This window comes from Pezoporus occidentalis, unplaced genomic scaffold, assembly GCF_034315485.1.
Source record: "Pezoporus occidentalis ecotype Australia unplaced genomic scaffold, CSIRO_AGI_Poc_V1 ctg151, whole genome shotgun sequence".
Lineage (NCBI taxonomy): Eukaryota > Metazoa > Chordata > Aves > Psittaciformes > Psittacidae > Pezoporus > Pezoporus occidentalis.
Window position 1 is genome coordinate 673,814 of NW_026913328.1, and position 21,302 is coordinate 695,115.

At 45.2% G+C, this 21,302-nt stretch overlaps 1 protein-coding gene across 1 annotated transcript; it reads left to right on the forward strand.

Moving 5' to 3' along the window:
- Window positions 1-162: 162 nt before the first annotated feature.
- On the forward strand, window positions 163-21,030 carry ATG4B (autophagy related 4B cysteine peptidase). The gene is made up of 13 exons (XM_062611181.1): window positions 163-317; window positions 5,289-5,387; window positions 5,921-5,992; window positions 8,116-8,214; window positions 9,072-9,173; window positions 9,992-10,064; window positions 11,126-11,205; window positions 14,395-14,591; window positions 15,628-15,706; window positions 16,440-16,585; window positions 17,151-17,207; window positions 17,489-17,582; window positions 19,372-21,030. The coding sequence occupies exons 1-13, from the start codon at window positions 308-310 to the stop codon at window positions 19,443-19,445; spliced, it is 1,182 nt and encodes a 393-aa protein (XP_062467165.1). The 5' UTR covers window positions 163-307; the 3' UTR covers window positions 19,446-21,030.
- The last annotated feature ends 272 nt before the right edge of the window (window positions 21,031-21,302 follow it).

The following is a 21,302-nucleotide window of genomic DNA, read 5'->3' on the forward strand; positions in this document are numbered from 1 at the left end:
AAACAGCGCCCTTACGCGGCGTCACGCCACCTTCGCCTAACCCCAGCTCCGCTGCCCACACGGCGCCTCTCCCCATGCCGCGCCGCCTCTCCGTACGGCAAAATGGCGGCCTCCAGCTCTCGAAGGAAGCCGCCCGGCGCACTGAGCCATGACAAGCGCCGCAGCAGCCAACCGTCGCGGACGCCGGCGGCTAGCGGCGCTCCCATTGGGTGGCGCCGTGCTCGCGCCAGCAGTCGCGCAAGGCTGCGCCGGGGCGTATGTGTCGGCGAGGACAGCGGCGGCTGCAGCCCTCGCCGGGGCCGCCGCTATGGACGCAGGTGGGTGTCGGGGGCGGCCGCTTCCCGCCTGCGGTGGCGGGAGCGCTTCTGCTTCTCACCCAGGAACCCGCCGCCCGGCCGAGCTGCCGGTTGGGGCCTGCGGCTTCCCGGGGCGGCCTAGGCCCAGGCGGCCCGGAACGGCGCGGCCTCTTACGGTGCTCGGGGGCGCGTCTCTTACCTAGCTGGTGGCCGGAAAAGTCACTGCTTCCCTGGGGTACGGTCCTGGAAGCGGCGTTCTCAGCCCTGTGGGACCCGAAGGGGCCTGGCCGCTTCCCTGCGGGATGCGGGGGAAGCCGGGGGTTCAGGTCAGCCCAGCGATGGCTCCGTTCCTGCCGCTGCAGGCCAGAGCTGAGAGGGAGGTCTGTCAACAGAGAGGCGAATCCCTCCTGCCGTCACCAGCTTGGCTTTTACCGTCGTGCCTGAAGGTACTGAGCTCTTCCACGTAGTTTGGCGGCATGGCCTGGACAGGGCTGCCCGGGAAGCGAACCAGAGGGTGAAAGCGGTGGCTGTGGCCACCTACTGCACCGAGGGGTGAAGAGACTGAGCCACTCCTCACCTTCACTGAGAATGCCAGCAAAGCCTTTCACGCTAGATGTTTTGCTTCATATGGGGGAGAAGAAAAAGAAGTGTGTTAGCACTCGCCTATTTCCTAGTCTTAAGTTAGTAACAGCTTTCATTCATGCTCTGAGAGATAAGTGATGTTCCATAATAACAAACGTTCTCCTGTGCTGCCTGGGTTCCACCCCCATGTTGGGGGAGCATGTGTATGAAACAGGGAGCCGGTAGCTCTCATCCCTCCAGACTGCTGTCTTGACTTGGTTTTGGCCCTGGTGCAGGTGCTGCTTTTGTCAGTGTATTCCAGCTGATAATGTCCTGACTTTGCTTGGTGTGTCCTTGTGCGTTGATGTATCCTGTCTCACATACCTGGGAACAGAAGTGTGTTCCAGCAAGTGAACTTGCATAGCGGGAGCTGGGAGATGTGTTTGGTTTCCCTTTGTGCAAGTGTTGTGAGGATGACCAAGAGAAGGAAAACCTTGCTGTAATAGACAATAGGGCTGGATTTCCAGTGTGCACAGAGGAGGTGGGTCTCCGGGCTTTGGAGCAATGAGAGCTCAAGCCCCTTTGTGTCCAGCCATGCCTCTGAGACTGTCAGGGGCCTAATGGGCAGACTTTCAGCTCTTCGCTCTGGGTCTCCAAGCAAGTGCCACTCTCCAGTTGAATAACATTCCTCCTTGGCTGTTTCTTAATGACTCATGGTTGCTTAGATAGTTGGGATTTGTCTTGTTTGAAAGGTCTTAGGGGAAAGGAAAGAATTTTATTTCTGCAAAGGCCAGAAGTAGGGATTCGGGCTGTTCTTCCGTTACCTGTTTTGTAGGTGTTTTATAGCAGTGAGCTTCACTAGCACAATATATTTACCTTCTCGCCTCTCTTTTGAAATACTCTACATCCACTGGCATTCTTCCTCCCCACACTGCCTTGGCTGATGCACCTTTATTAGCTGAGGGAGATGATCATCCCCCCGGTTTCTGATTCTTTTGTGGCAGTGTTAATTGAAGGCTGAAGGGAAAATGTCTCTAAGCTATTGCGGGCTCTGCCTGAGGAGCATTTCAGTGTCCCACAGTAATACCTCTCTAGAGACTGGGGAAGCCCAGGAAGCATTTTGGGAAGGGACGTCTTGCAAAGCGTGTTTTTCCTTCAGTGTGGTGCTCCAAATCTCTGCTTCAGTATTTTGTATAGGAAGTTTTTCAACAAAACATCTGAGCTGTGCAGGCAAACTGTAATCAAGATGATGCTGGAGCGAACATCAGCTGTTTGCTGTGCAAACCACAGGGAAAATCACTTGCCATGTTTCTATCTGAGTCATCAAAGTTTTGACTTGTTACTGGTTTGCCAGAGAGACAGTTTTGGTAAAGCAGATAAAGTTACTGGCTGTCAAGGATGTAATTTGCCTTCAGCACATTTGATGATATCACCAGTCAGGGTCTGCTGCCCAGTGCTGTGCTTCAGTGTTTGATTATGTGGGAGCTTATTACAAGTTGGGGTAATGTTTTAAGCTCACCTTTTTTGTTGTGCAGCTTAAGAATATGAGAAGGGAGGCAAAACTTCACCCTCTACCCTAATTCTGTGTATCAAAACAGTTTTTTATGGTCTTTAATGCAGTTTTAGTTTGAATGCCTTTACCTTGGTTGTTTAGGATAGTTGTTTTCTGTAAAGGCATGTACAAAGCTTTGCCTTTTCTGTTGGGGCTTTCTAGTGAGGGTGTGGGATGAAAAGGTGTTCTGGGACACTTCAGCAGACCCCGTGGAAGGTGTGCCATGAGGCAGAGATCCAGTAAGCCAAGCACCATCCGCAGCATGTCCAAGGCTCCTGGAGAGCAAGGCCAGCTTTCTGAGGGTGTGCTTTGCAAGGCTGGGATTGTTGGCTTTTTAACAAGAAATCCATTGTGCACAGAAAGAAGTCGAACTATTGTATTGGATGTGCACTTGGATTTTCTGCAGAGGCTGCTGCTTCACTGTCCTGGATGCTCAAAGGTCGGTATTTAAAATAGACTGAGGGCTTCTTGAAGGTGAAGTTTTGGAGTACTGCCTGAGAAATTTGCTGATCTCCCCCAACTTTTGCAGCTCTGAAGGACCATTTTCAAGTAGGATTTCTGCTGGTTGATTTTCCAGCTTAATTTTCAGACCCTTTGCCTCTAACTAAGTGGGAGAGAAGAGCTCCTGTGCAAGCTGTGACATCTTTGTATCCCTGCCTGAATTGTTTGGGTCCCACTGGCTCATATTTAGCTCATCTGCACAGTAGCACAATGGATAGTTTTGAAAGAGTGCCAGTGTATGAAAGTAAATGCTTATAAAGGAAGTGGTGGCTTCAAGCCTTGTGGGGAGCTTACTGCTCCCATTATAATGTTGTTGATACTAACTGGGAGCAATCATCTGGATTTTCTCCCTGTGAAGGAACCTTAACTCCTGCATATAGTACTTGTGCCTTTTCAGATGGTGGCAGAAAACAACTAATGCCTGACCACATCTTTCAGATGTGCGGCTCAACATACAGGACCTTTGGGCATTCAGCTGAAGGACTGCAAGTCTGGGACCTTCCTGCTGAATGCACAACATCATAGCACTTGTAGTTTGCATGTGCTGCATTCCCTGAATAGGCAGCTGGTCCAGTGGGCAGCCTGGGAATCCCTCCTGCCTGCTGCCCCCTTCCTCTCCTAGCTTTGATTGAAGAGGAAACATTCCAGCAGATCCTTGTGGTAAAGCTGCCAGTTGGCAAATCCTGTGCTTGCTAAGGACCTGTGTGATGTGGAGCACAGAGGGTGTGACATTTGAGAAGATGAGGAAATGTTTCTAGGAAGGAGAAAGAGGGGTGGTAGGGAGCTTGATAGTTTCTGTGTAGCACCCTTGTTTCACTCATTTTATTAGAAACCTGCTTTAAATCTTTTGGGTTAGGGTTAGGGCCAGGGTCTAATTCAAAATATGATTTAGGAGCCTATTTTTATCTCTGTTGCCAGGGTTCCTGTTTAAACAGTAGCTGGTCTTAGTAATGATGTCTTGCTGCTGCTACTCAACTATTTTCTTGATATTTGGAGTTGGAATTTCAGGTTATGTACCCCAGGGGCAGGAGGCTGATGAGGCACCTACAGGAGGACAAAATGTCTTGTGTAGCTTGTTTGCCCAAGCACAGTGAGGAGTATCCTAGATGTCTGGAAGGTGGAGCAGAACCGAGTGGTGACTTCCTGGAGCTATCATTGATGCAAATCAGCCAAGTTGTTTAGTGGTGCACCACATGATGCTTTCGAAAGCTAAGGGAATGGCTGGGAGGAAAGTTTGTCTTATGAACAGCTTCTACTTGTGATAAGGGTGAGGTCAGCTACATAGGCAGATGAGAGAACATCAGCAGGTGACTCTCCTGAGAAGCAAAAGGCAAAGTGTGCACCATGTGGTGGCTTTCACAGGAAATGGGACTGAGAGGAGCTTGTGGTTGTTTAGTCTGTTGTACTGTTTTAAACTCGTGTCATGTTACCACAGATTTTATTGCATTTGCTGTAAGAGATGTTTTCAATAGCCACTTTAACAGTTACAGAACAGTCTGGCTTTATTCTGTTTTAAATTTTGTGGGTGCTTTGTTAAAGAATTGACACCTACAAAATGAGATTGTTCTTTTCCAGGGTTCCCAGGCCATATTTTCAAATGCAGATCTAGCACAGCACAGATCATCCAACTTTCCATTTTAATTTATTTTTCCTGTGCCTTTTGCATGGAAGCATAGGCTGCCCTGATCCGAGGGCAGCCTGTGCTGCTGAGTTGTTCTGTAATGGTCATGTAAGAGAGTACATGCATAGGCACTGATGGATGCCATGCTGTGAAGAGAGCCAGTAAAATAGACCTAAGGTTTGCCTATCATCTGTGAACAAGTACAGCTCTGTGTTCCTCGGGTTTTAGTGTGACATCTGTAAAGGTAGTGAAGCTCCACAAGCTGCAGGCTGTTTTCAGGGCAGATGATGACTTCCGCTGGATTCATTTCTGCTTGAGGAGGAACTGATGGGCAGAGTGGGGGTTAGGTCCCATTTTGTTATGATGTGTGCTTTTTATTACATTCTCTGGAAGAAGATTATTTTATCACTTTGCTCACTTGAAAAGAGGACCTCGATATCGTTGATGGCATACACGATGGTGCATGTTCTGGGGGATACAGTGCAGCTGCCAGCTGAAGTCCTAGATGTTTTCTGAACTGGGTAGAGCTTGGAGCTGATCTAACCTGGAAATCCCTCTGCTTTTCTGCTTGGTCAGCGCTCTGTGCCTTCCAAGAGGTGGTGGTTGCAGGTGGAGCTGTACCATTCCTTGCCAGCTAGAGCCAGGTGCTCTGGGTATGTTACTGGGCCATAGCAGTTCTGATTCTCTGGTTTTGTATGGTTTTTAAAACACAAGGAAAAGCCCTGAAAAGTATGTAATTTCTCCTTTCTCTTTCTAGCTACTCTTACTTACGACACTCTCAGGTTCGAATATGAAGACTTCCCTGAGACCAAAGAACCTGTTTGGATCCTTGGCCGGAAATACAGTGTTTTTACAGGTAGTTTGCATGCACAATGCAATGTGCTCTAATGCTCCAGAGGATTCTGTTAGTATCATGCTTTGCTTTCTGAACAGCAAGGTGACTGCAAACCTATAAGCACACTACAAAGTCTGTCTGTTTGCTGGCAAAGCATGCAGACTGTAACTGCCCAGTTTCTGTCTGTTTGGCCATTTCCATGGACCCTGGAATGTTCTTGTCCAGAAAGTTACCAGTTACTGGGCCTTGTGTCATGAGGCCAGAATGGTTGAGGCAAGGAGACAGCTCAGGGAAAAGGCAAGAAGGTGGTTTACTGCTCCATAATTTGCCTATGACCATAATGTCTTTGGGTTGCTTGCAGCTAATCTGGGGGGAAAAGTTAAGTTTCTTCTGCACAGCACCACTGTTCCTCAACCAGTTTTTGTCTCTGGGCATGCAGACTGTGTGAGAAGCAGAATGCTGCTGTTGTTGGGGAAGGTGAGTGGGAGATGGATTTAGCTGTGTTTGGTGCTTCCTTCACATGCATGCCTTCCAATGCTTCCAAAATTTTTCAGAGAAAGAAGAGATCCTGTTGGATGTGACCTCTCGGCTTTGGTTCACCTACAGAAAGAACTTCCCTGCTATTGGTATGTACTGTGGACAAGTCTAAAAACACCCTGGAAGTGGTGATAATTCAGTATCTCTACCTAATAAAACAGTCCCTACAAGTATAACATTAATGTGCTTCCATTTATAAGGATCAGAAATGCACTTCATTAACTTGACTTTTTGCTTACCTGAGAATGAGAATTCATCATGTCCTTGGGTATGAGGGATGACAGGAATTTTAAAAAGGGTACAAGAATGAGTTTTGGAAGCCTACCTAGAAACATCCTTTCTTTGAGCAACATGGGAATTTTTTTGTACTTCATGTTCATTAGGTCCTACATAAATCTATCATGTAATATTATTTAATGAAGGTCTTGGGGTTGAAGTGGATTAAAGTAATGAAAGCTCAAGATGAGGTACTGAAATTACTGCCTTTGTGCATCTGCTCTAGACTATGTGTGGATTTCTTGTTGTTGGGGGAGGTTAAATGCCTGAAGTGGCTGTTACACGTAGGAACTTAATGATATGAGGACCTTTTCCCAGTGAAATGGAAGGTAGAAGTCTTCATTCCCCAAGGTATTCTGCATGGTCTCTTCTGTGGTTTGGTTTTGTGTACTGGGTGGAAGGTGTATCAGAAGAGATCCAAGAGCAGGTAAATGGGTTTACAAATCTCATCCATGTCTCCACTGTCAGTGGGGAAAATTGCTCAGATTTGGAAAAGAGACTTCTTGGTAGCTAGTCCTTCTGGTTTGTTCTGTTCTTTCCCTACTGGGAAACTCTTTGCCTAACAACTTATGAGACATCTTTAATGCAGTTTAGTCCCTTTAAGTTCATGTTTGTAAGCCATAGTTAAATGTGTTTGAAATTGAAGGGTTACCATGTCTTTAACTATGGCTCACAAACATGATTGGAGTTTCTATGTGAGTTATTAAAGGGGTGGGGGACAAAACAGAGATCCCATTTTCTGAGTCATTTCCCATTTACAGTATACATATGATTTGCATGCCATACAGCAGACCTTTTCCAGTCTTTTTTTTCCCAGTCATCCCTTTTACTGTTCCCCACTTATTCTCTGAAGAGCTCACAATATTTATGTGGGCAAGCACAGAGGAAAGGGGAATGTCTAATGCTAATTTTGTAAAGCATTATCAATTTTGGATGTTGTCTATGTTATAAATTGCTGGCAAAACTATGGAAGATAGCTGCTGACTATCCAGAAGGTGATAAAATATTTCTCTTGAGTGATTTTTCTCCATAGGCTTTTTATGCAGAGTAGTTGCATAAGGATTGAAAGAAGAAAGCAGCATTGCAAAGAAGCTACTTCTGCCAGCTGTGCTAAGGCATAGCTCACTGTGTGCTTGTAAGACAGCTCACTTGCTGTGGTCACACTATAAACATTTTACGTGTGAAGCTTGTAATAATAAGCCAAAGTTTCAGTGAAGGAGCAGCAGTTTCCTTTTGAAGTTCTGTCAGGGAGGTGCTTCCAGCCTTGAGGCCTTTGTCTAAGGCTTTCTAGTGTGAGCTAATATCCAGCTTATTCTCCAGAATTATGCAGGATATGGGGATTTAGTTATTGCTGGGGTGGCATTTCTGGTTGATGGGTTGTTTTGGAGGTGTTTTTCTTTGGCCTAAGTTGTTCACTTTGGAATCTCATCCAGCCATAGCTGCTTATGATGTGTAAATTCTTGGGACTGATTTGTTTTGCATAATGAGTTACCTTCTCAAGATAAGGATTACAGGAAGTTGCCTGTAAGAAGCGCCTTGGTGTAGAAATGTTCTCTGAATTGGGCTGGGAGTCTGCAGCTATGTTCAAGGACTGTTGTACTCCAGAGGAATTCATCTCTCTAGTTGAGTTTTTTTAATTTCCCTTTGAAGTTTTTTTTCCCCTTTCAGTTCATGCTAGAGGATTTTGTTTAGTTGGTTTTAAGAGATGCCAGTAAGTTACTCAATGATAACTACATTTTTGTCTTCAGCCTTGGGTATGTGAGCTAAGATAGTCCTTATTCACTGATGTCCTTATCCGCCTGATTTCTTGCGTGAGCATGCTACCCAGGTACAGACTTCCAGTGCTTTAATTTCTTTTCCCTCTGCTTTCATTTCTTCTCCCTCTTTGCACTGTTTTACTGTTCATTACATACTTATTTTCTGGCCTTGTTTGCAGGAGGAACTGGTCCCACATCTGATACTGGCTGGGGCTGTATGTTGCGGTGTGGCCAGATGATCTTTGCTCAGGCCTTGGTCTGCAGGCATTTGGGAAGAGGTAAACCAGTGCATACCCCGTATCGACTTCCAGGGCCACGTGCTCCCACCAGTGCAGTCCTTGTAAGGACAGCAGATAACAAGGGTGCAGCTGGGAACTGCTGAAGGCTCTATAACTTTTTCTTCAGTTTTCTCAAGTTCAGGGCTGTTGAGAGAACAGTGTACTGGAAACCCTGAAACAGCTGTTTCGCTGCTCTCTGCAACTACATAGGTAGACATAGTTGTACAAGCCTTAAAACAAAGCAGAGCCCTGTCACATGCTAGTTAAATCTACTGAAGACAAGAGCATAACAGATTTTTCTTGAAAGTTTTTTCGTATAACTAAGTTTGAAACAACTTCATAGATTGATTGTTTTTTATAGTTCAGATTTGTCGCATTGCCCTCACTTACTGAGTGTAGCCTCTTCTTCTGAATGCTTCTGTTCTTGTGCTTGACCCATGTTTGGTCTGTAAGAAGCTCTGCAAGAGCTTACTTTTGACAGGTGTTGATGGCTTTTGAATTTGAGGGGGATGATTTTTGTATTGAGGTCACTTGTGTTTTCACAGAATACGTAGCTCATACCTGTCGATGAGAAATTGTAATCCTATTCCCCATTTGTAGGGTAGAGATACAATTTTGTTGTCTGATTTTTGCTTATTTGCTTTTCTGTGGGTGATATTTCTTTATCCCAGCTGTGAGAATGCTTACTTTTTATTTTAAATTAATTTTTTAGTGTTGAAAATGACTCGGATACCAAGTAATAAGATAGTGACATGAAAATTGGGTCAGTTGATTAATGCACAGGGAACTGTAGCTTGCAGCCTCTTGTTGCTAATAAATACCGTGTTTTGTTTCATGTATCCCCTTGTGTGTCTTAGATTGGAGGTGGATAAAAGGGAAGAAGCAGATGGCTAATTACTTCAATGTTCTTAATGCCTTCATTGACAAAAAAGACAGCTACTACTCCATTCACCAGATAGGTAAGAGCTTGGGTGCTGAGGAATGTGGAGATGCTCAGTCTGGGTTTCCCATGAGTTTAGAACATTGCTGCTTCTTTTACTGGCTTGGTGAGGGGGTCAGGTAGTACGTGACACTCTGATGCTTGTTTTCTAACATGCTGTCAAGCTACCATTCTTTATTATGGATTATGATGCACTTTTCTTCTTGACTCCGTTAAGGCCATCAGGTTTGCCTAATGCTTTAGGTTATATTCAGTATCACTTTCCATACTGTAGCTAGCTAAGGTGGGAGGAATTCATGTGCCTGCTGTTTTTACTAGGACCTTATCATATGAGAAGACTGCTGATCAAAGAAACTCTCAGAAATAGCAAATGGATTAAGGAAGGATCACACTTTCATATAAACTTACCTGGCATAGAAGCGGCCTGTTCCAGTTTTTCTTAAGAGCCTGTAAGCTCTTAAGGCACTATTAAGGTATAGCTTCAGTGAACAGAACTTCAGATTACAGGGGTGGTCTGGTAATCAAACAGTCTGATGTTTCTTTTGAGGTAATATTGCCCGTTATGAACTTCTGCATTACTGCATTTTGGGGAAAAGATTTACTTTATGGCCCTTCAGGGCATGCTTTTTTCTTTCATCTACATTAAGATACCCCATGAGAAGTCCTTTGCGACCCTAACCATTCTGTGATGCTATGAAAGGGTAGATGAAAGGCTAGATTATGCTGACTTAACAGTGTTTCTAAGTGAGATTTCTTCCCCATTAAATACAAACTGATTAGGAAGGGAAACAGTGTGGATGACATTATTTGCTAATTATTTTTTTTCTTGTGATGCAGCCCAGATGGGAGTTGGCGAGGGAAAATCCATAGGTCAGTGGTATGGACCAAACACAGTCGCACAAGTGCTGAAGTAAGTGCTGCATTTTTCCTTTACATCTTTTGAAGCATGCAGTGGGGTCATTTGGTTTGTAACCTCCTAGTTTACAGGTTTCTGCCCATGGGCTGAAGTGCAACTATATGTTTTAATGATGTTAAGCCAGCAACCTGCTTGACCTTGTTGACCTGCTTGACCTTATTGACCTGCTTGGACAGAAGGGCTCTTTCCAAGTTCTTGCCATTTATATGCTGGCAGGATGTGAGAGGAAACAGATTTCAAGTTGAGAACAACCCCCAGAAATGTCTCTCCACATCCCACAAGTAATGTGCTTGCTGCTAGAACGGAGTACGGTACCCTGCAGCAGACCAAAAGCAAGTTTCAAAGTAGATGATCTTGCTGTTGTTTGGATCTCTGACCTGACAACAGTGTCTTCATTATTGTAAAGCTTCAGTGAGCTATCAAGTCACTAATGCATAGCAGAAGAAAGCATTAGTATTTGCTACCTGGGTTCCATGGTGACAGGCAGAGGATCATAGTAGTGCTAGAGCATGGACTGCCTTTAGTAACATTTTCTCTTCTGTCACTGTTCTTCCTTCACATTGATTAGATGAGCAATCGTAACCTGTTCTCTGGAACAGGTGTAGGATTGCCTGAAAGCAGCTTTCCCAGATCAGACCATATGCCAAATTAGCTCAGGATCTGGTATAGGTGATCAGGAGATATGTATGGAAAGTCAAAGTTATTTTTCTTTTTCATTTATTATTATTTACTTTTATGCTCTTTCACTTTCTGGTAGCCAGAAGTTCTGGGATTCAAGCTGGAGGTTGTATCAGTGCTCTTGTACTCGTACGCTGTTGAGGGACAAATTCCCAGGTGTGGTCTCATTCGCAGTCCCATTTGTAATCTTGTTTATTCTTCTAGCCATAATAACTAGTGGCAGTGAAGCCTACAACTCTGATACATGTATAAAAGCATACTTTACGGCATAATTGATAAAAGCCAATCTCTCCTAATCCAGTTTTTCCTCTCTGATACCCCACCATCTTTGTCTTGTAACTAATCCCTGCCAACTTTTTGTTTTAATTTTCCTATAGAAAACTTGCAGCTTTTGATACATGGAGTTCACTGGCAGTACATATAGCCATGGACAACACAGTAGTGATGGAAGAAATCAGTAAGTATCGCATGGAGATGGGATATGGTATATCCTCTGGCAGCAAGAAGCTGAAAATAGCTGCAGTAAACAGAAATAAAAATGGAGAGCAGATAGTACAACACAAGAAGTATGAAGTACATGTTCTGTTTTAAATCTGTGGCCAAGAATACTAAAACAATCCAAGAATTGCTGTTCTAGGGCAAGGAAGTCCCTTGTTTGACTTTTGCTTCATCTGATAGAGCCTCTGACTTAGCTCTGTGGTCTCTGGATCTGGAGAGAAGATCTTCTGACCTTCAGATCAGCTAGGTGGGAGCTGCTTGGAAGGTGGTATCAAACTTGTTTGTAGCCACAGGTGGCAAGCAGTGAGAAGCTGCTTTCTCTCATAATGGGGTAGGAATGTCTTTGCTATTGGGCAGAGTAAGAAAATTGGAACAGATCGCTGAAGACAAAAATGAAAAACATTGGGGAGGCAGGGGAGGGGAAGAGAAGAGCGTCTATCCCTGTAGTGCATCTCTCATCATCTTCTAAGGAGTGATGACTGGTTGTTTCCTTTACTGCTCCCTTCCCCCCCCCATCCTGACAATAGGAAGGCTCTGAAGGCTGAACAGCCGTACAATGTGTTCATCCCTAGCATGCTTGCTAGGTCGCAGTGTCACAGTAATGGAAGCTGAAGGCCTGCATTGCTGGTAGCTGCAGTCCTGCATGGTGCTGGCCACACAAGCCTTCTCCTTGCTTGCCATGGACTAACTTGTGGGACAGTGCATTTACACAGCACAAACCTGTGCAGTGTTTTCTGCTGGGTTAGTGTTCTGAAATGGCATCTAGAACAGTCCAGTGAGCACTGGAGCCGGTGGAAGGTTATAGGCAAGATCAGGGCAGGCATTGTTTAGGCTGGCTTCAGCTGCTGTAGAGCCAAAATAAATTAACAGGCAATTTGTCCCTAGAGTGCAGGAAAGTCACTGTGTGAAGTCACATCTCTTATCAGGTAGTCTCAACTGACACAGGATCTGACTGAGAAGTGCCTGTCTAGCCTTAGGTACATACAGTCCTCTGCAGTTATGTGCTAATGACCTTGGCTTAAAAAAGGCCAACATGAAAACAGAAACTGGATTTATCTTCATCTTAAGCCTGAAAACATTACTTTTTGCAGCCAATGTGCTTCAGTTCTAGCCTTGGGTACGCTGCAAGCTCTTGTCTGTGTGACACCAATTGTTCAGCACTGATACCACTTCAAGTAATGTGTCCATACAGATTGTAACATGCAGGGGGTGTTAGTTTATTTTCCTGGCTTGTGAATCATAATGTACCTATTCAGGGCCCAAAAGTTACTGTATAAATGGTTCTGATATGTTTTATGTCTGTAGATACCTTGTGCCCAAACATCTGTTGACAGTGAAGCATTCAGAAGTTAATGTTGTTTCATATCTCTGCTCAATTGGATCGCTAATACTGTCCACCCTAAAGTTCATAGGAAATGCCTTTTGCCACATCCATCTTTATCCCTTCTGAGTCAAGTCTGTTGTATCAGAAAGGGGCTCTTAGTTTTGGGCATTGGAAGATTCTGTGTATCACAAAGGTGGTGAGAAACAAAGACAGTAAAGCCAGTACCTGCTAGCAGCAGCAGCTGCAGCAGAAGAGATGTGGTGTCATATTTGTTGTAATATGTTTGCAGTAAATGGTTTGGATCCAGCTGGGAAGTTTTAGGCAGGTTCTGCTGTGGTGTGGCACCACAGCACTGCAAGGCCTACCAAAGAAGCGAGGTGAATTTAGTCTGTGCTGAGCTCTCTACTGCTTAAACTTGGGTGAAATGTGTTCATATCACAGTGCAGAACTGACAGTTGCTTTGCCTGATAAAGAGACCTGCAGTGACACCCCATTCAGCAGCAGCTTTGGCTTGGCAGCTGGTTTCAGATCATCAGAACAGGCAGGCTACTGCAACAGAAAATACCATGACCTTCACTGCTTTAGCAGGGTAAATCGCTACAAATAATGACTTTCAGTTTTCTCAGGACCTTCGGTAGCTATGTGCATGAGAGATGGATATGTACACCTTCTCCCTCCATGAGGGACAAAATGGAGAGCAACTGCAAACTCTTTAGTGCAGGTTCTCTCTCATACTGAGGTTTTAGATCAAAATCCTCTTCCTTCTAACCTTGGGTGTAACATTCTCCTTGTTCAGCTGGGTTTGAAGCTCTTCGTATGAGCAAACACCCTGCTGAGATGGCTGGTGATGAAGGTGTTTACATCGTGTCCTACCTGCTAGTGTCCTGGCATTCAGCTTAGCCCAGGAATAAATTAAACGAGCCTCTGACATTCTGTCTAATTGCCTTGGCTTTAGATTAAAAGTGCTGTGGGTTTCTTTGGGGTTCTGGGTTTTTTCTTCACGCACCCAGCAAGTAATGAAATTGGCCGGTGAGACAGGTAGGCTTGGAGCTGTTTCTGTACTACAGTTTACATAATCTGGTTGCATTACAGCCTGCTGTGTGTTTGTCAAGCCTGTAGAATGAGGGTGCATAGCGCTGATGTTATGTGTATGCCCTGAGGAGTTCTGCTGCCCCATATCTTACTGCAAAGCTTGTGTTGAAATTGCAGAGCTTAATGATCATCCTGCTTTAGGTCTCTAAAGTAGCTTCTGAATGATCCCCAGTAAAATCTGTGAAGGCTTTAGTGAACTTTAGGAAAGTTCACTACTACTCTGGACAGACACTGTGTGTGTGTCTTGTGACAGCACTCATTGAGTATTTCCTGTGTTCAGCCATAATGCTTTGCTCATGCGGTTCAGCTGTCTTCATACCCTCCACGAACTCCTCTGGAGTTGAGCACTTCAGATTATCTCTTCTTGCCTAGACACTTCCTGCATTCAGGACTCTGGCCTGACCTCCTGATCGGCTCATTCAGCCTTGTTGCCACACGTTGTTGCTTAGCTGCTCACCTGCTGGAAGAATTTGCTTTTTAACAGCCCAGCAGATGGTGGCTGTGAGTACAACATGCTTTGGTGTAATCTTGAAGCTGAGCCTTACCAGAAGCCCTGCAGGGAGCACGTACATCACCTGATCCCAGCACTGCACCACTTTAAGCTTTTCTTTTTTTTAAGTGCAGTAGGCTTTTAGTAAATAGCAATTATTGATAAGAGCTTGAATAGAGTTACTCAAGGTCCAGAAACGGAGGTTATTTCTGATGCTTTCTGCTCATGTTCCCTTTCCATAGGGCGGTTGTGCCAGTCCAACTTCCCGTGTGCTGGAGCTGCAGCATGCCCTGCTGTGGAGTCAGACGTACTCTACAACGGGTACCCAGAGGAAGCAGGGGTTAGAGATAGGCTTTCACTGTGGAAACCATTGGTGCTGCTGATACCTCTTCGCCTTGGGCTCACAGAGATCAATGAAGCCTATATTGAAACACTGAAGGTAGGGGATCTGGAGCTCAGTTCCTGGTGTTCTGGTTCTTAAGGACCCTGTTGTGCATTACGTAATTTCTAGAATTTGGTTTTGGGGCAAAAAATACTCAGAAGTAATTTTCCTATTTGCAAAAGAAAAATGTGTTTAGAGACAATCCTTGTCAGAGGTCAGGGTGTGGGTTCTTGCAGGCTATAGTTAGAAAAATTGTGGGGTGGGATGAGGGGTTGGGGGTTTTCTTTGTTTTGTTTTGAGTTGGTTTGGTTTTGAGGATCTTACTTCACAACTTAATCACAGATCTTCTTTGTGGAGCATTAGTTCTGCACAACTGTACTGTGCTTGGTGGCAATATAAGCATTAATGAATGTAGTGTTTCAGACTCCCTGTAGCTCTGATGCTGGAACTTGTCCTGCAGACTGAGGCTAGAAGCTGGCAGATGGTTCTAGGTTCCAGGAGGCTGCAGGATTTAGGGTGTGCAGAGTACATGCACAAGGCAGGGTAGGGTGCATATTGTCTTGCTGTCCAAAAGCTAGCGAGCTCTGAGTTGCACTGGTAAGAGAACTCCAAATTCATGCTAAGGTTACCTGTCCTTAACTCAGTAATTAAGGTGCCTGGATACTACAGCTGGATAAGGAACTTAAAACTGTTTCCTGAGTGATCGTTCCATTCCATGGGCACTATTGCTGCCTTATTAGAGTTCCAGGGGATCTTGCCACTGATTGCAGCAGAGCCAAGACTTGCCCAGACCGAGTCCTGAAGTAGTGCTGCTCCTTCCATCTGGTGCATCTGTGTGTTCCTGTCAGCAGTTACAAGTGGTTTTAAGCTGCTTCCATGTTCCTTGAAGGTCCTGTGTTGCAGCCTTCCTCATGGAGCTTCTTTCTGGAAATAGCTGTTCTTGCTGCTAGAGTTGCTGATTTTCAGTGTTCTCATCTTTCTTTCCCACTGCTTTCTTTCCCACTTTCCCATCAAAACTTTTTGATGTTTGCCTTTGTTGCCACCTACTGTCTCACTGTCTGTCAGCTGTGTGTTTTCTGTATTGCTTTTCCAGCACTGCTTCATGATGCCCCAGTCGCTGGGAGTGATCGGAGGGAAACCAAACAGTGCTCACTACTTCATTGGCTATGTAGGTGAGTGCCCAGAATACTGCAAAGACCTTCCAAGCATCTCCCCCCAGCTGAAAAAAATGCTTGTGGAGTGGTACAGTTCCCCTGCTTGGTCTGTTGTGCATGCTGCAGGGTGGTCCTTTCCTGTGTGGAAGGCTGCTGTGGACTGAACCTCTGTGTGAGGACCCAAGTGATGCAGCTTTGAACAGCAGCTATAGTATAAGCCAAAGTTCCACTGTGTAATGCTAAATCCTGTCTGTAAAGAGGTGTGCATAGACACTTCTTCCTATGTGCGGTGCTGATCTCCCTTTAGGGGCTTGGCTGGATTTAGTTGTCCACTTCCTGAAACTCTACAAACTATTTACTGTTTCACTCTCCTCTTTCCCTCTGATTTTCTGTCTCTGCCCAAAACCTCAAGCTGGTTGTGCTTTGGATTTCTGGGGCCTACTTGAGCTCACACAGGACCCTGGAAAGCATGTGAAGGACCAGTACCCAGATAGTGCCTGCGCCTTGATCCCAGGGTGTTGCTGTGGAGTGACCACTGTGGTTCTGCTGGCAACTGGCTCTTTGCCTGTATGAGAATCATTTGGGAAAGTGTGAGAAAACAAGTTGTCCCTAGAATGTGTGTTCTGTTGTGGTTTTATGAGAGCTGGCTCTGTCATTGCTCTTCCTACTCTTTCTATCTCACCATTTGCCTCTCAGAAGAGCAGCTTCTACGTGGTTCTTCCTATTGATGTCTCCTTGCCTGTCTGTCCAGGTGAGGAACTCATTTACCTGGATCCCCACACTACACAGCCTGCAGTGGAGCCCAATGACAGTGGCTGTCTCCCTGATGAAAGCTTCCACTGCCAGCACCCTCCCTGCAGGATGAGCATTGCTGAGCTTGACCCCTCCATCGCAGTGGTGCGTTCCTACCCTTTGTTTCCAGTCACCCAAAGGAGCGGTGTTGTGGTCCCTCTGTTCCATAGCCATCCCTTTACCCAGGGAACTGGCAAAGGGCAGTGATGGTGGGTTGGGTATTCTACAGGCATGCTGTGCTCTCAGCAAGTGCTGCTGTGGGTTTTGGTAATGGTGGTAAAGAAGCTCCTCAAGAAGGAAGCACTTTGGTCCAGGGAAGTTCCACTTGCATGGCAATTAAATGCCATTCTTCATTTCTCTCAAGTTTAGTTTAGGCTTTGATTCCTGCCTTTGATGAGCAGATCCACATCCATTCCTGAATCCATATTATGGTTCAGTGTGGCTTGTTTTCTGTTGAACCTGCAATGCCTTACACAGACCTTTGTTTCCATGTGGGTTGTTTCTGCCCAGTTTTCTTTCTGCAGTAGAGCAGTCCATTACACTGATGATTTCAGCACTTGGACAGTCCGGTCACATCAAGTGTATGGGGAGCATTCAGTTTAATGGGGCAGTGTAAGCCACAGTTTAAAAGTAAGGCATTGAATGCCTCTTTCTTTTTTTTTTTTTCCAGGGCTTTTTCTGCAACACAGAGGAGGACTTTAACAATTGGTGCCAGCAAATCAGAAAGGTTTGTGTTTATATCACCAAGAAACAAAGGAATATAGGTTATTGTCTTGTTTCCAAACTGCTACACAGAGGCCATGTTCTCTGTAGCATCATCCCATTTGGTTTATTAAACTACCAAGAAGAGCATAGCTCATGAAATGCTGTTGATGGTGTGAGTCAAAGATCTGAGAAATGTTTTTTCAGCTGCAATGAAGTGCCAACAGATTGTTGTTACCCCTTAAAGACACAGAGCACTGTGGGTACAGAGTTGTTGGTTCTTATGGCTCTGCTCTTGCTCCACAGCTGTCCCTTGTAAGAGGAGCGCTGCCAATGTTTGAACTGGTTGAACGCCAGCCTTCGCATTTCTCCAACCCTGATGTCCTGAATCTCACACCAGGTAAGGCCCTGCAGGGGGGCAGAGTGAAAGGTGAGGTGATCCCTTTGATTTACTGGAAATTGTATGGAATTGCATGGTGACTTCTAGTATGTTCCTGTTGCACCTGGAGCTCTTGGGTCAATTGATCTTGTTTCTTTGTGAAGCACTTTCAGCTGGTGTTTCACAGATCCCATGGTGTCTCAGGATGATTTTTAGGATGAGCCTGTGAATGAGGATGGTGACTGAGGGAAATTAAAAACAAGTTCATAAGCTATCACAACAACATGAATTTATGATTTATAAAGGGATGCTTGGAGGAATTAAAAGGGTCCATTGAAAAGGCTGAAAAATGAGTTTCTAGGTAATGAAAATGGTCAGACAGGGCTGATCAAACTTAGTTCCAGTGTAAGTCACTCATTCCCTGTAAATGTGCTACTACCAATGCAAAAGGGAACAAGCGCTGGGCAGTATCTTGGCTGTCAGGCTCTGTTTATCGTGTTAATAATGTGCACAAACATTGTAGGAGATAAAAAGCCATTGACTGCTTCTGCCAAGAGCAGTAAGTATACATAGACAAACCTACCCTATTACCAGGCATTGGACTGTGTCCTGTTACTTGCATCCTGAACCCAAGTTCATCCTATCTCTCCTTAGCATGAACTTGAAAAGCCTGCCTTATCTCACTGTGCTTTTCTGTCAGAATGCTTGATTGCCTTCAACTGCCAATTGATCCTTACCTCTACTAAATTCTCCCTAATTGCTGCCTTTCTTACTCTTAAAAATGTTTTTGTAATGGGCTACTTGTCCTTCTCTCCCTTCCCTACCTTTTAGAACCTTTCACATCTGCTGTGGCCATTCTGTTTCTCAACAGTCCTGTCCCTCACTAGAAGGAATAATTGTACTTTCATGATTATCCAGCCCCTTGTCCTTATTTTCCCCTGCCACTTGGGTGCTACTTGTGGGCACTGCAATCTATGCGAATGCCTTGTATCACTGGTTTTGATCACTGTGCTGTGGGATTAAAACTTGTTACAACATGTCTGGGGGGAGTGTTCAGCTTTGCAGTTCTCTGTCTCCAGCCATCAGTTACTGCAGTTAGGCTTTTGGCTGGCTGTTCTGCCAGCGAGTGCTTTCATGAAGCCTGAGTAGGTTTCTCCTTTATTTCCACAGCTTGCACATACATTCTCACCTGCATTTCCCTTATGGTAAAGTTACTTCCCCTATAGGTATGTGCTGTCTCCTCACCATAGAGTTGGAAGGGTGAACAGGAGGGATTAAATACATTATCTTTCCTCACAAAATGGACTGTACTAATTACTTCTGAGAGTGCATGCTGTGTAATTACATTCCCCAGTAGTTGGATCAAAGGCATCTGTAGCATAAAACAAGTCTCTGATACATGGGGGATGGGGAATGTTCCCATATCACTTAATTGAGCCAGAAATCTTCATGGCTGTTATTACAGACCTTAGGCAAGCTCTTCTATTTTGGGCCTCTTGAGGCAGAACAGTCTCCTGCTAGTACAGAGCTGCTGTACAGGAAGGTTATACAAAACTCACAGCAGTGTTGTGCTGCATCAGGGATGCTTTTGGAATCTATGAAATGTGGTGCACCTTCTGTGCACCATGTAATTCTCTCCAATGCATTTTTCTGTGCTACTGATATGTTCTCATCCCTCTCAGGGCCTTCATTGAGGTATTTGGAACTTGCAGGCATTTAACACTCAAATTCTGCTGCTCTTCAGCTGATCTCACTGGTGCTGAACAGTCAGTGCATCCCATGGAGCTAGCGCTTCCTTTTTCTCTTGCAGACTCTTCTGATGCTGACAGATTGGAAAGGTTTTTTGACTCCGAAGATGAAGACTTTGAAATTCTGTCCCTTTGAAAACAAACAGGAAACTGACTCTGCAAATTTGTGTTATGTGTTGGGAGAAGGGGGGGAGGGAAGCTCCTTCAAGAGCCTGGGGCTACCGGTTTTCATAGGTGCTTGCTGCCATCCCCACCTCGTCCATCCTGGCATTCTGTGCAGCCTCTGAGTGGAGCGCAGATGAAGAATCAAGTGACACAGCCTTACTGTCTGGAGTCAGAATTTCTCAGTAGAAAACAGTTGCTGGAAGTGGATGCAGTTGTGCTTAGGAGTTAAAAGACTTACCTGTCACGTCAGCAGGTCAGATGGCCTTCTGGGGAGGCATAGAAATCATTAATCCTTACATGGGGACTCTGAAGCTTAAGTAGAGCTACCCATCATTTAGCAGGTGAAATGTAGAGTTAATTCCTTTAGCAGCTTCTCTTCTCACTGGCCAACTTGGACTGCAGCTCACAACGCAAGTGAACAACAGACACAGCTGTGAAGCCCCTAGAGTGCAGATGGCCAGGCTTCCTACAGTACACCTCCTGTCCGTGCTTTGCAGTACGCAGCACTTCCTCCTAGATTTAATGTCCCTCCTCACATGCTATGAAAAGGAAGTTGAGGGAATTTACAAGTAACTGGTAATTCAATAAGCAAAAGGCTGTCTGGGAAAGTATGGAGCAGACCTGTGCTGCTGGGGAGGAACATCTCTATCTCAGTTTAAATAACAGCAGAAAGAATGGAAGAATAGAAAATGTGTGTGTTCCTGCTCCGTGAGTCAATCAAACATTGTGCTTCTACAATGGATTAATGTCTACAGCAAGTATGTTCAGGAAAGCTGCTTCAAGCAGAGAATTGGATTCCGTAGTCCTGGAAAAACAACAGTCCACAGCTGGGAGAGGCAAAATAGGGCAGCTGAGATCTGCCAGTCATGTGCCTGCTTGTGCCAGCACCCCAAGGGAGCTAATCCTGTTGGTACCAAAAATCTGAGCTATAGAATTCCTCATGGTGTCCCCCGTGGGTTGTAGTTCCTCCAGCTGCTCCTGTTAGACATTCCCTTTCCAAATCAGAAGAGGGGCCTGAAGGTCAAGTAGGCTTCCTAGCTCAGTGGGTACCTTTCTTTTTGTTTTCTGCCAGCTTCACGTCCCTGCAGAGTATGCACAAAGGTACTGTAGGAGCTAACCCAGAGAAACCCATTTCAAGTCATCATCCCAAAGAGGGCAGTAAAGACAGAATGCCTTGAGAAGGTCAAATTATACTGGAAATTTTAGCTACTTTTAAGATGATAGCTCTGCCTGGGGCCCTTTTCCTCACAGAATTTGGAGAAGGGTTAAAGAGTAGAGGAGAGCTGTCTTAATGCAAACTGCAGCAGAAGTTGCTGAAGTAGTTTCCTTCATGCACGCTGCAGATTGCAGACCTGTTTACAAGGCTTTGTTTTCTACATTTAGGATGGAACCTGTCAGTTGATGCTTTTGTACCCAAGGCTGGTGCCAGCTGGCTAGAAATGACTTGTTTCTCCTGTCACTGATACACTGATGCTCTCTAACTGTCCCTGTTATCCAAATGCAGAGGTTTGAACTGGGAACCACAATGCTTCTGTCACTAAATTATTATTTGCTGCTTTCTGCCTGCTTCTCTCCTCTCTTGTAGTTAGAGGAAGAGGCAGCAGTGGAAATGGGGCTGTGCTCCATTCATCTGCTTTCAATTTGTATCTGAATAAACAGATTAAACTCTTTGCCTGTCCTAATGTTTTAGCAGATGGCATGAAGGTGGTGGCAGGTGGTATCTAGTAACCCTGCAGTGGGGTTGGGAATGCTGTCAGAATTACTTGGTTTTACCCTGTTAGGGCAATGAAAGGAAGCTGTGAAGTGGTGACATTATCTATTGGGACTG

Coding starts and splice junctions, on each gene's coding strand:
- ATG4B (XM_062611181.1), top strand. Junction 14,592..15,627: donor CCTATATTGAAACACTGAAG/GTAGGGGATCTG, acceptor TTGCTTTTCCAG/CACTGCTTCATGATGCCCCA. Junction 17,208..17,488: donor GGTGCCAGCAAATCAGAAAG/GTTTGTGTTTAT, acceptor CTTGCTCCACAG/CTGTCCCTTGTAAGAGGAGC.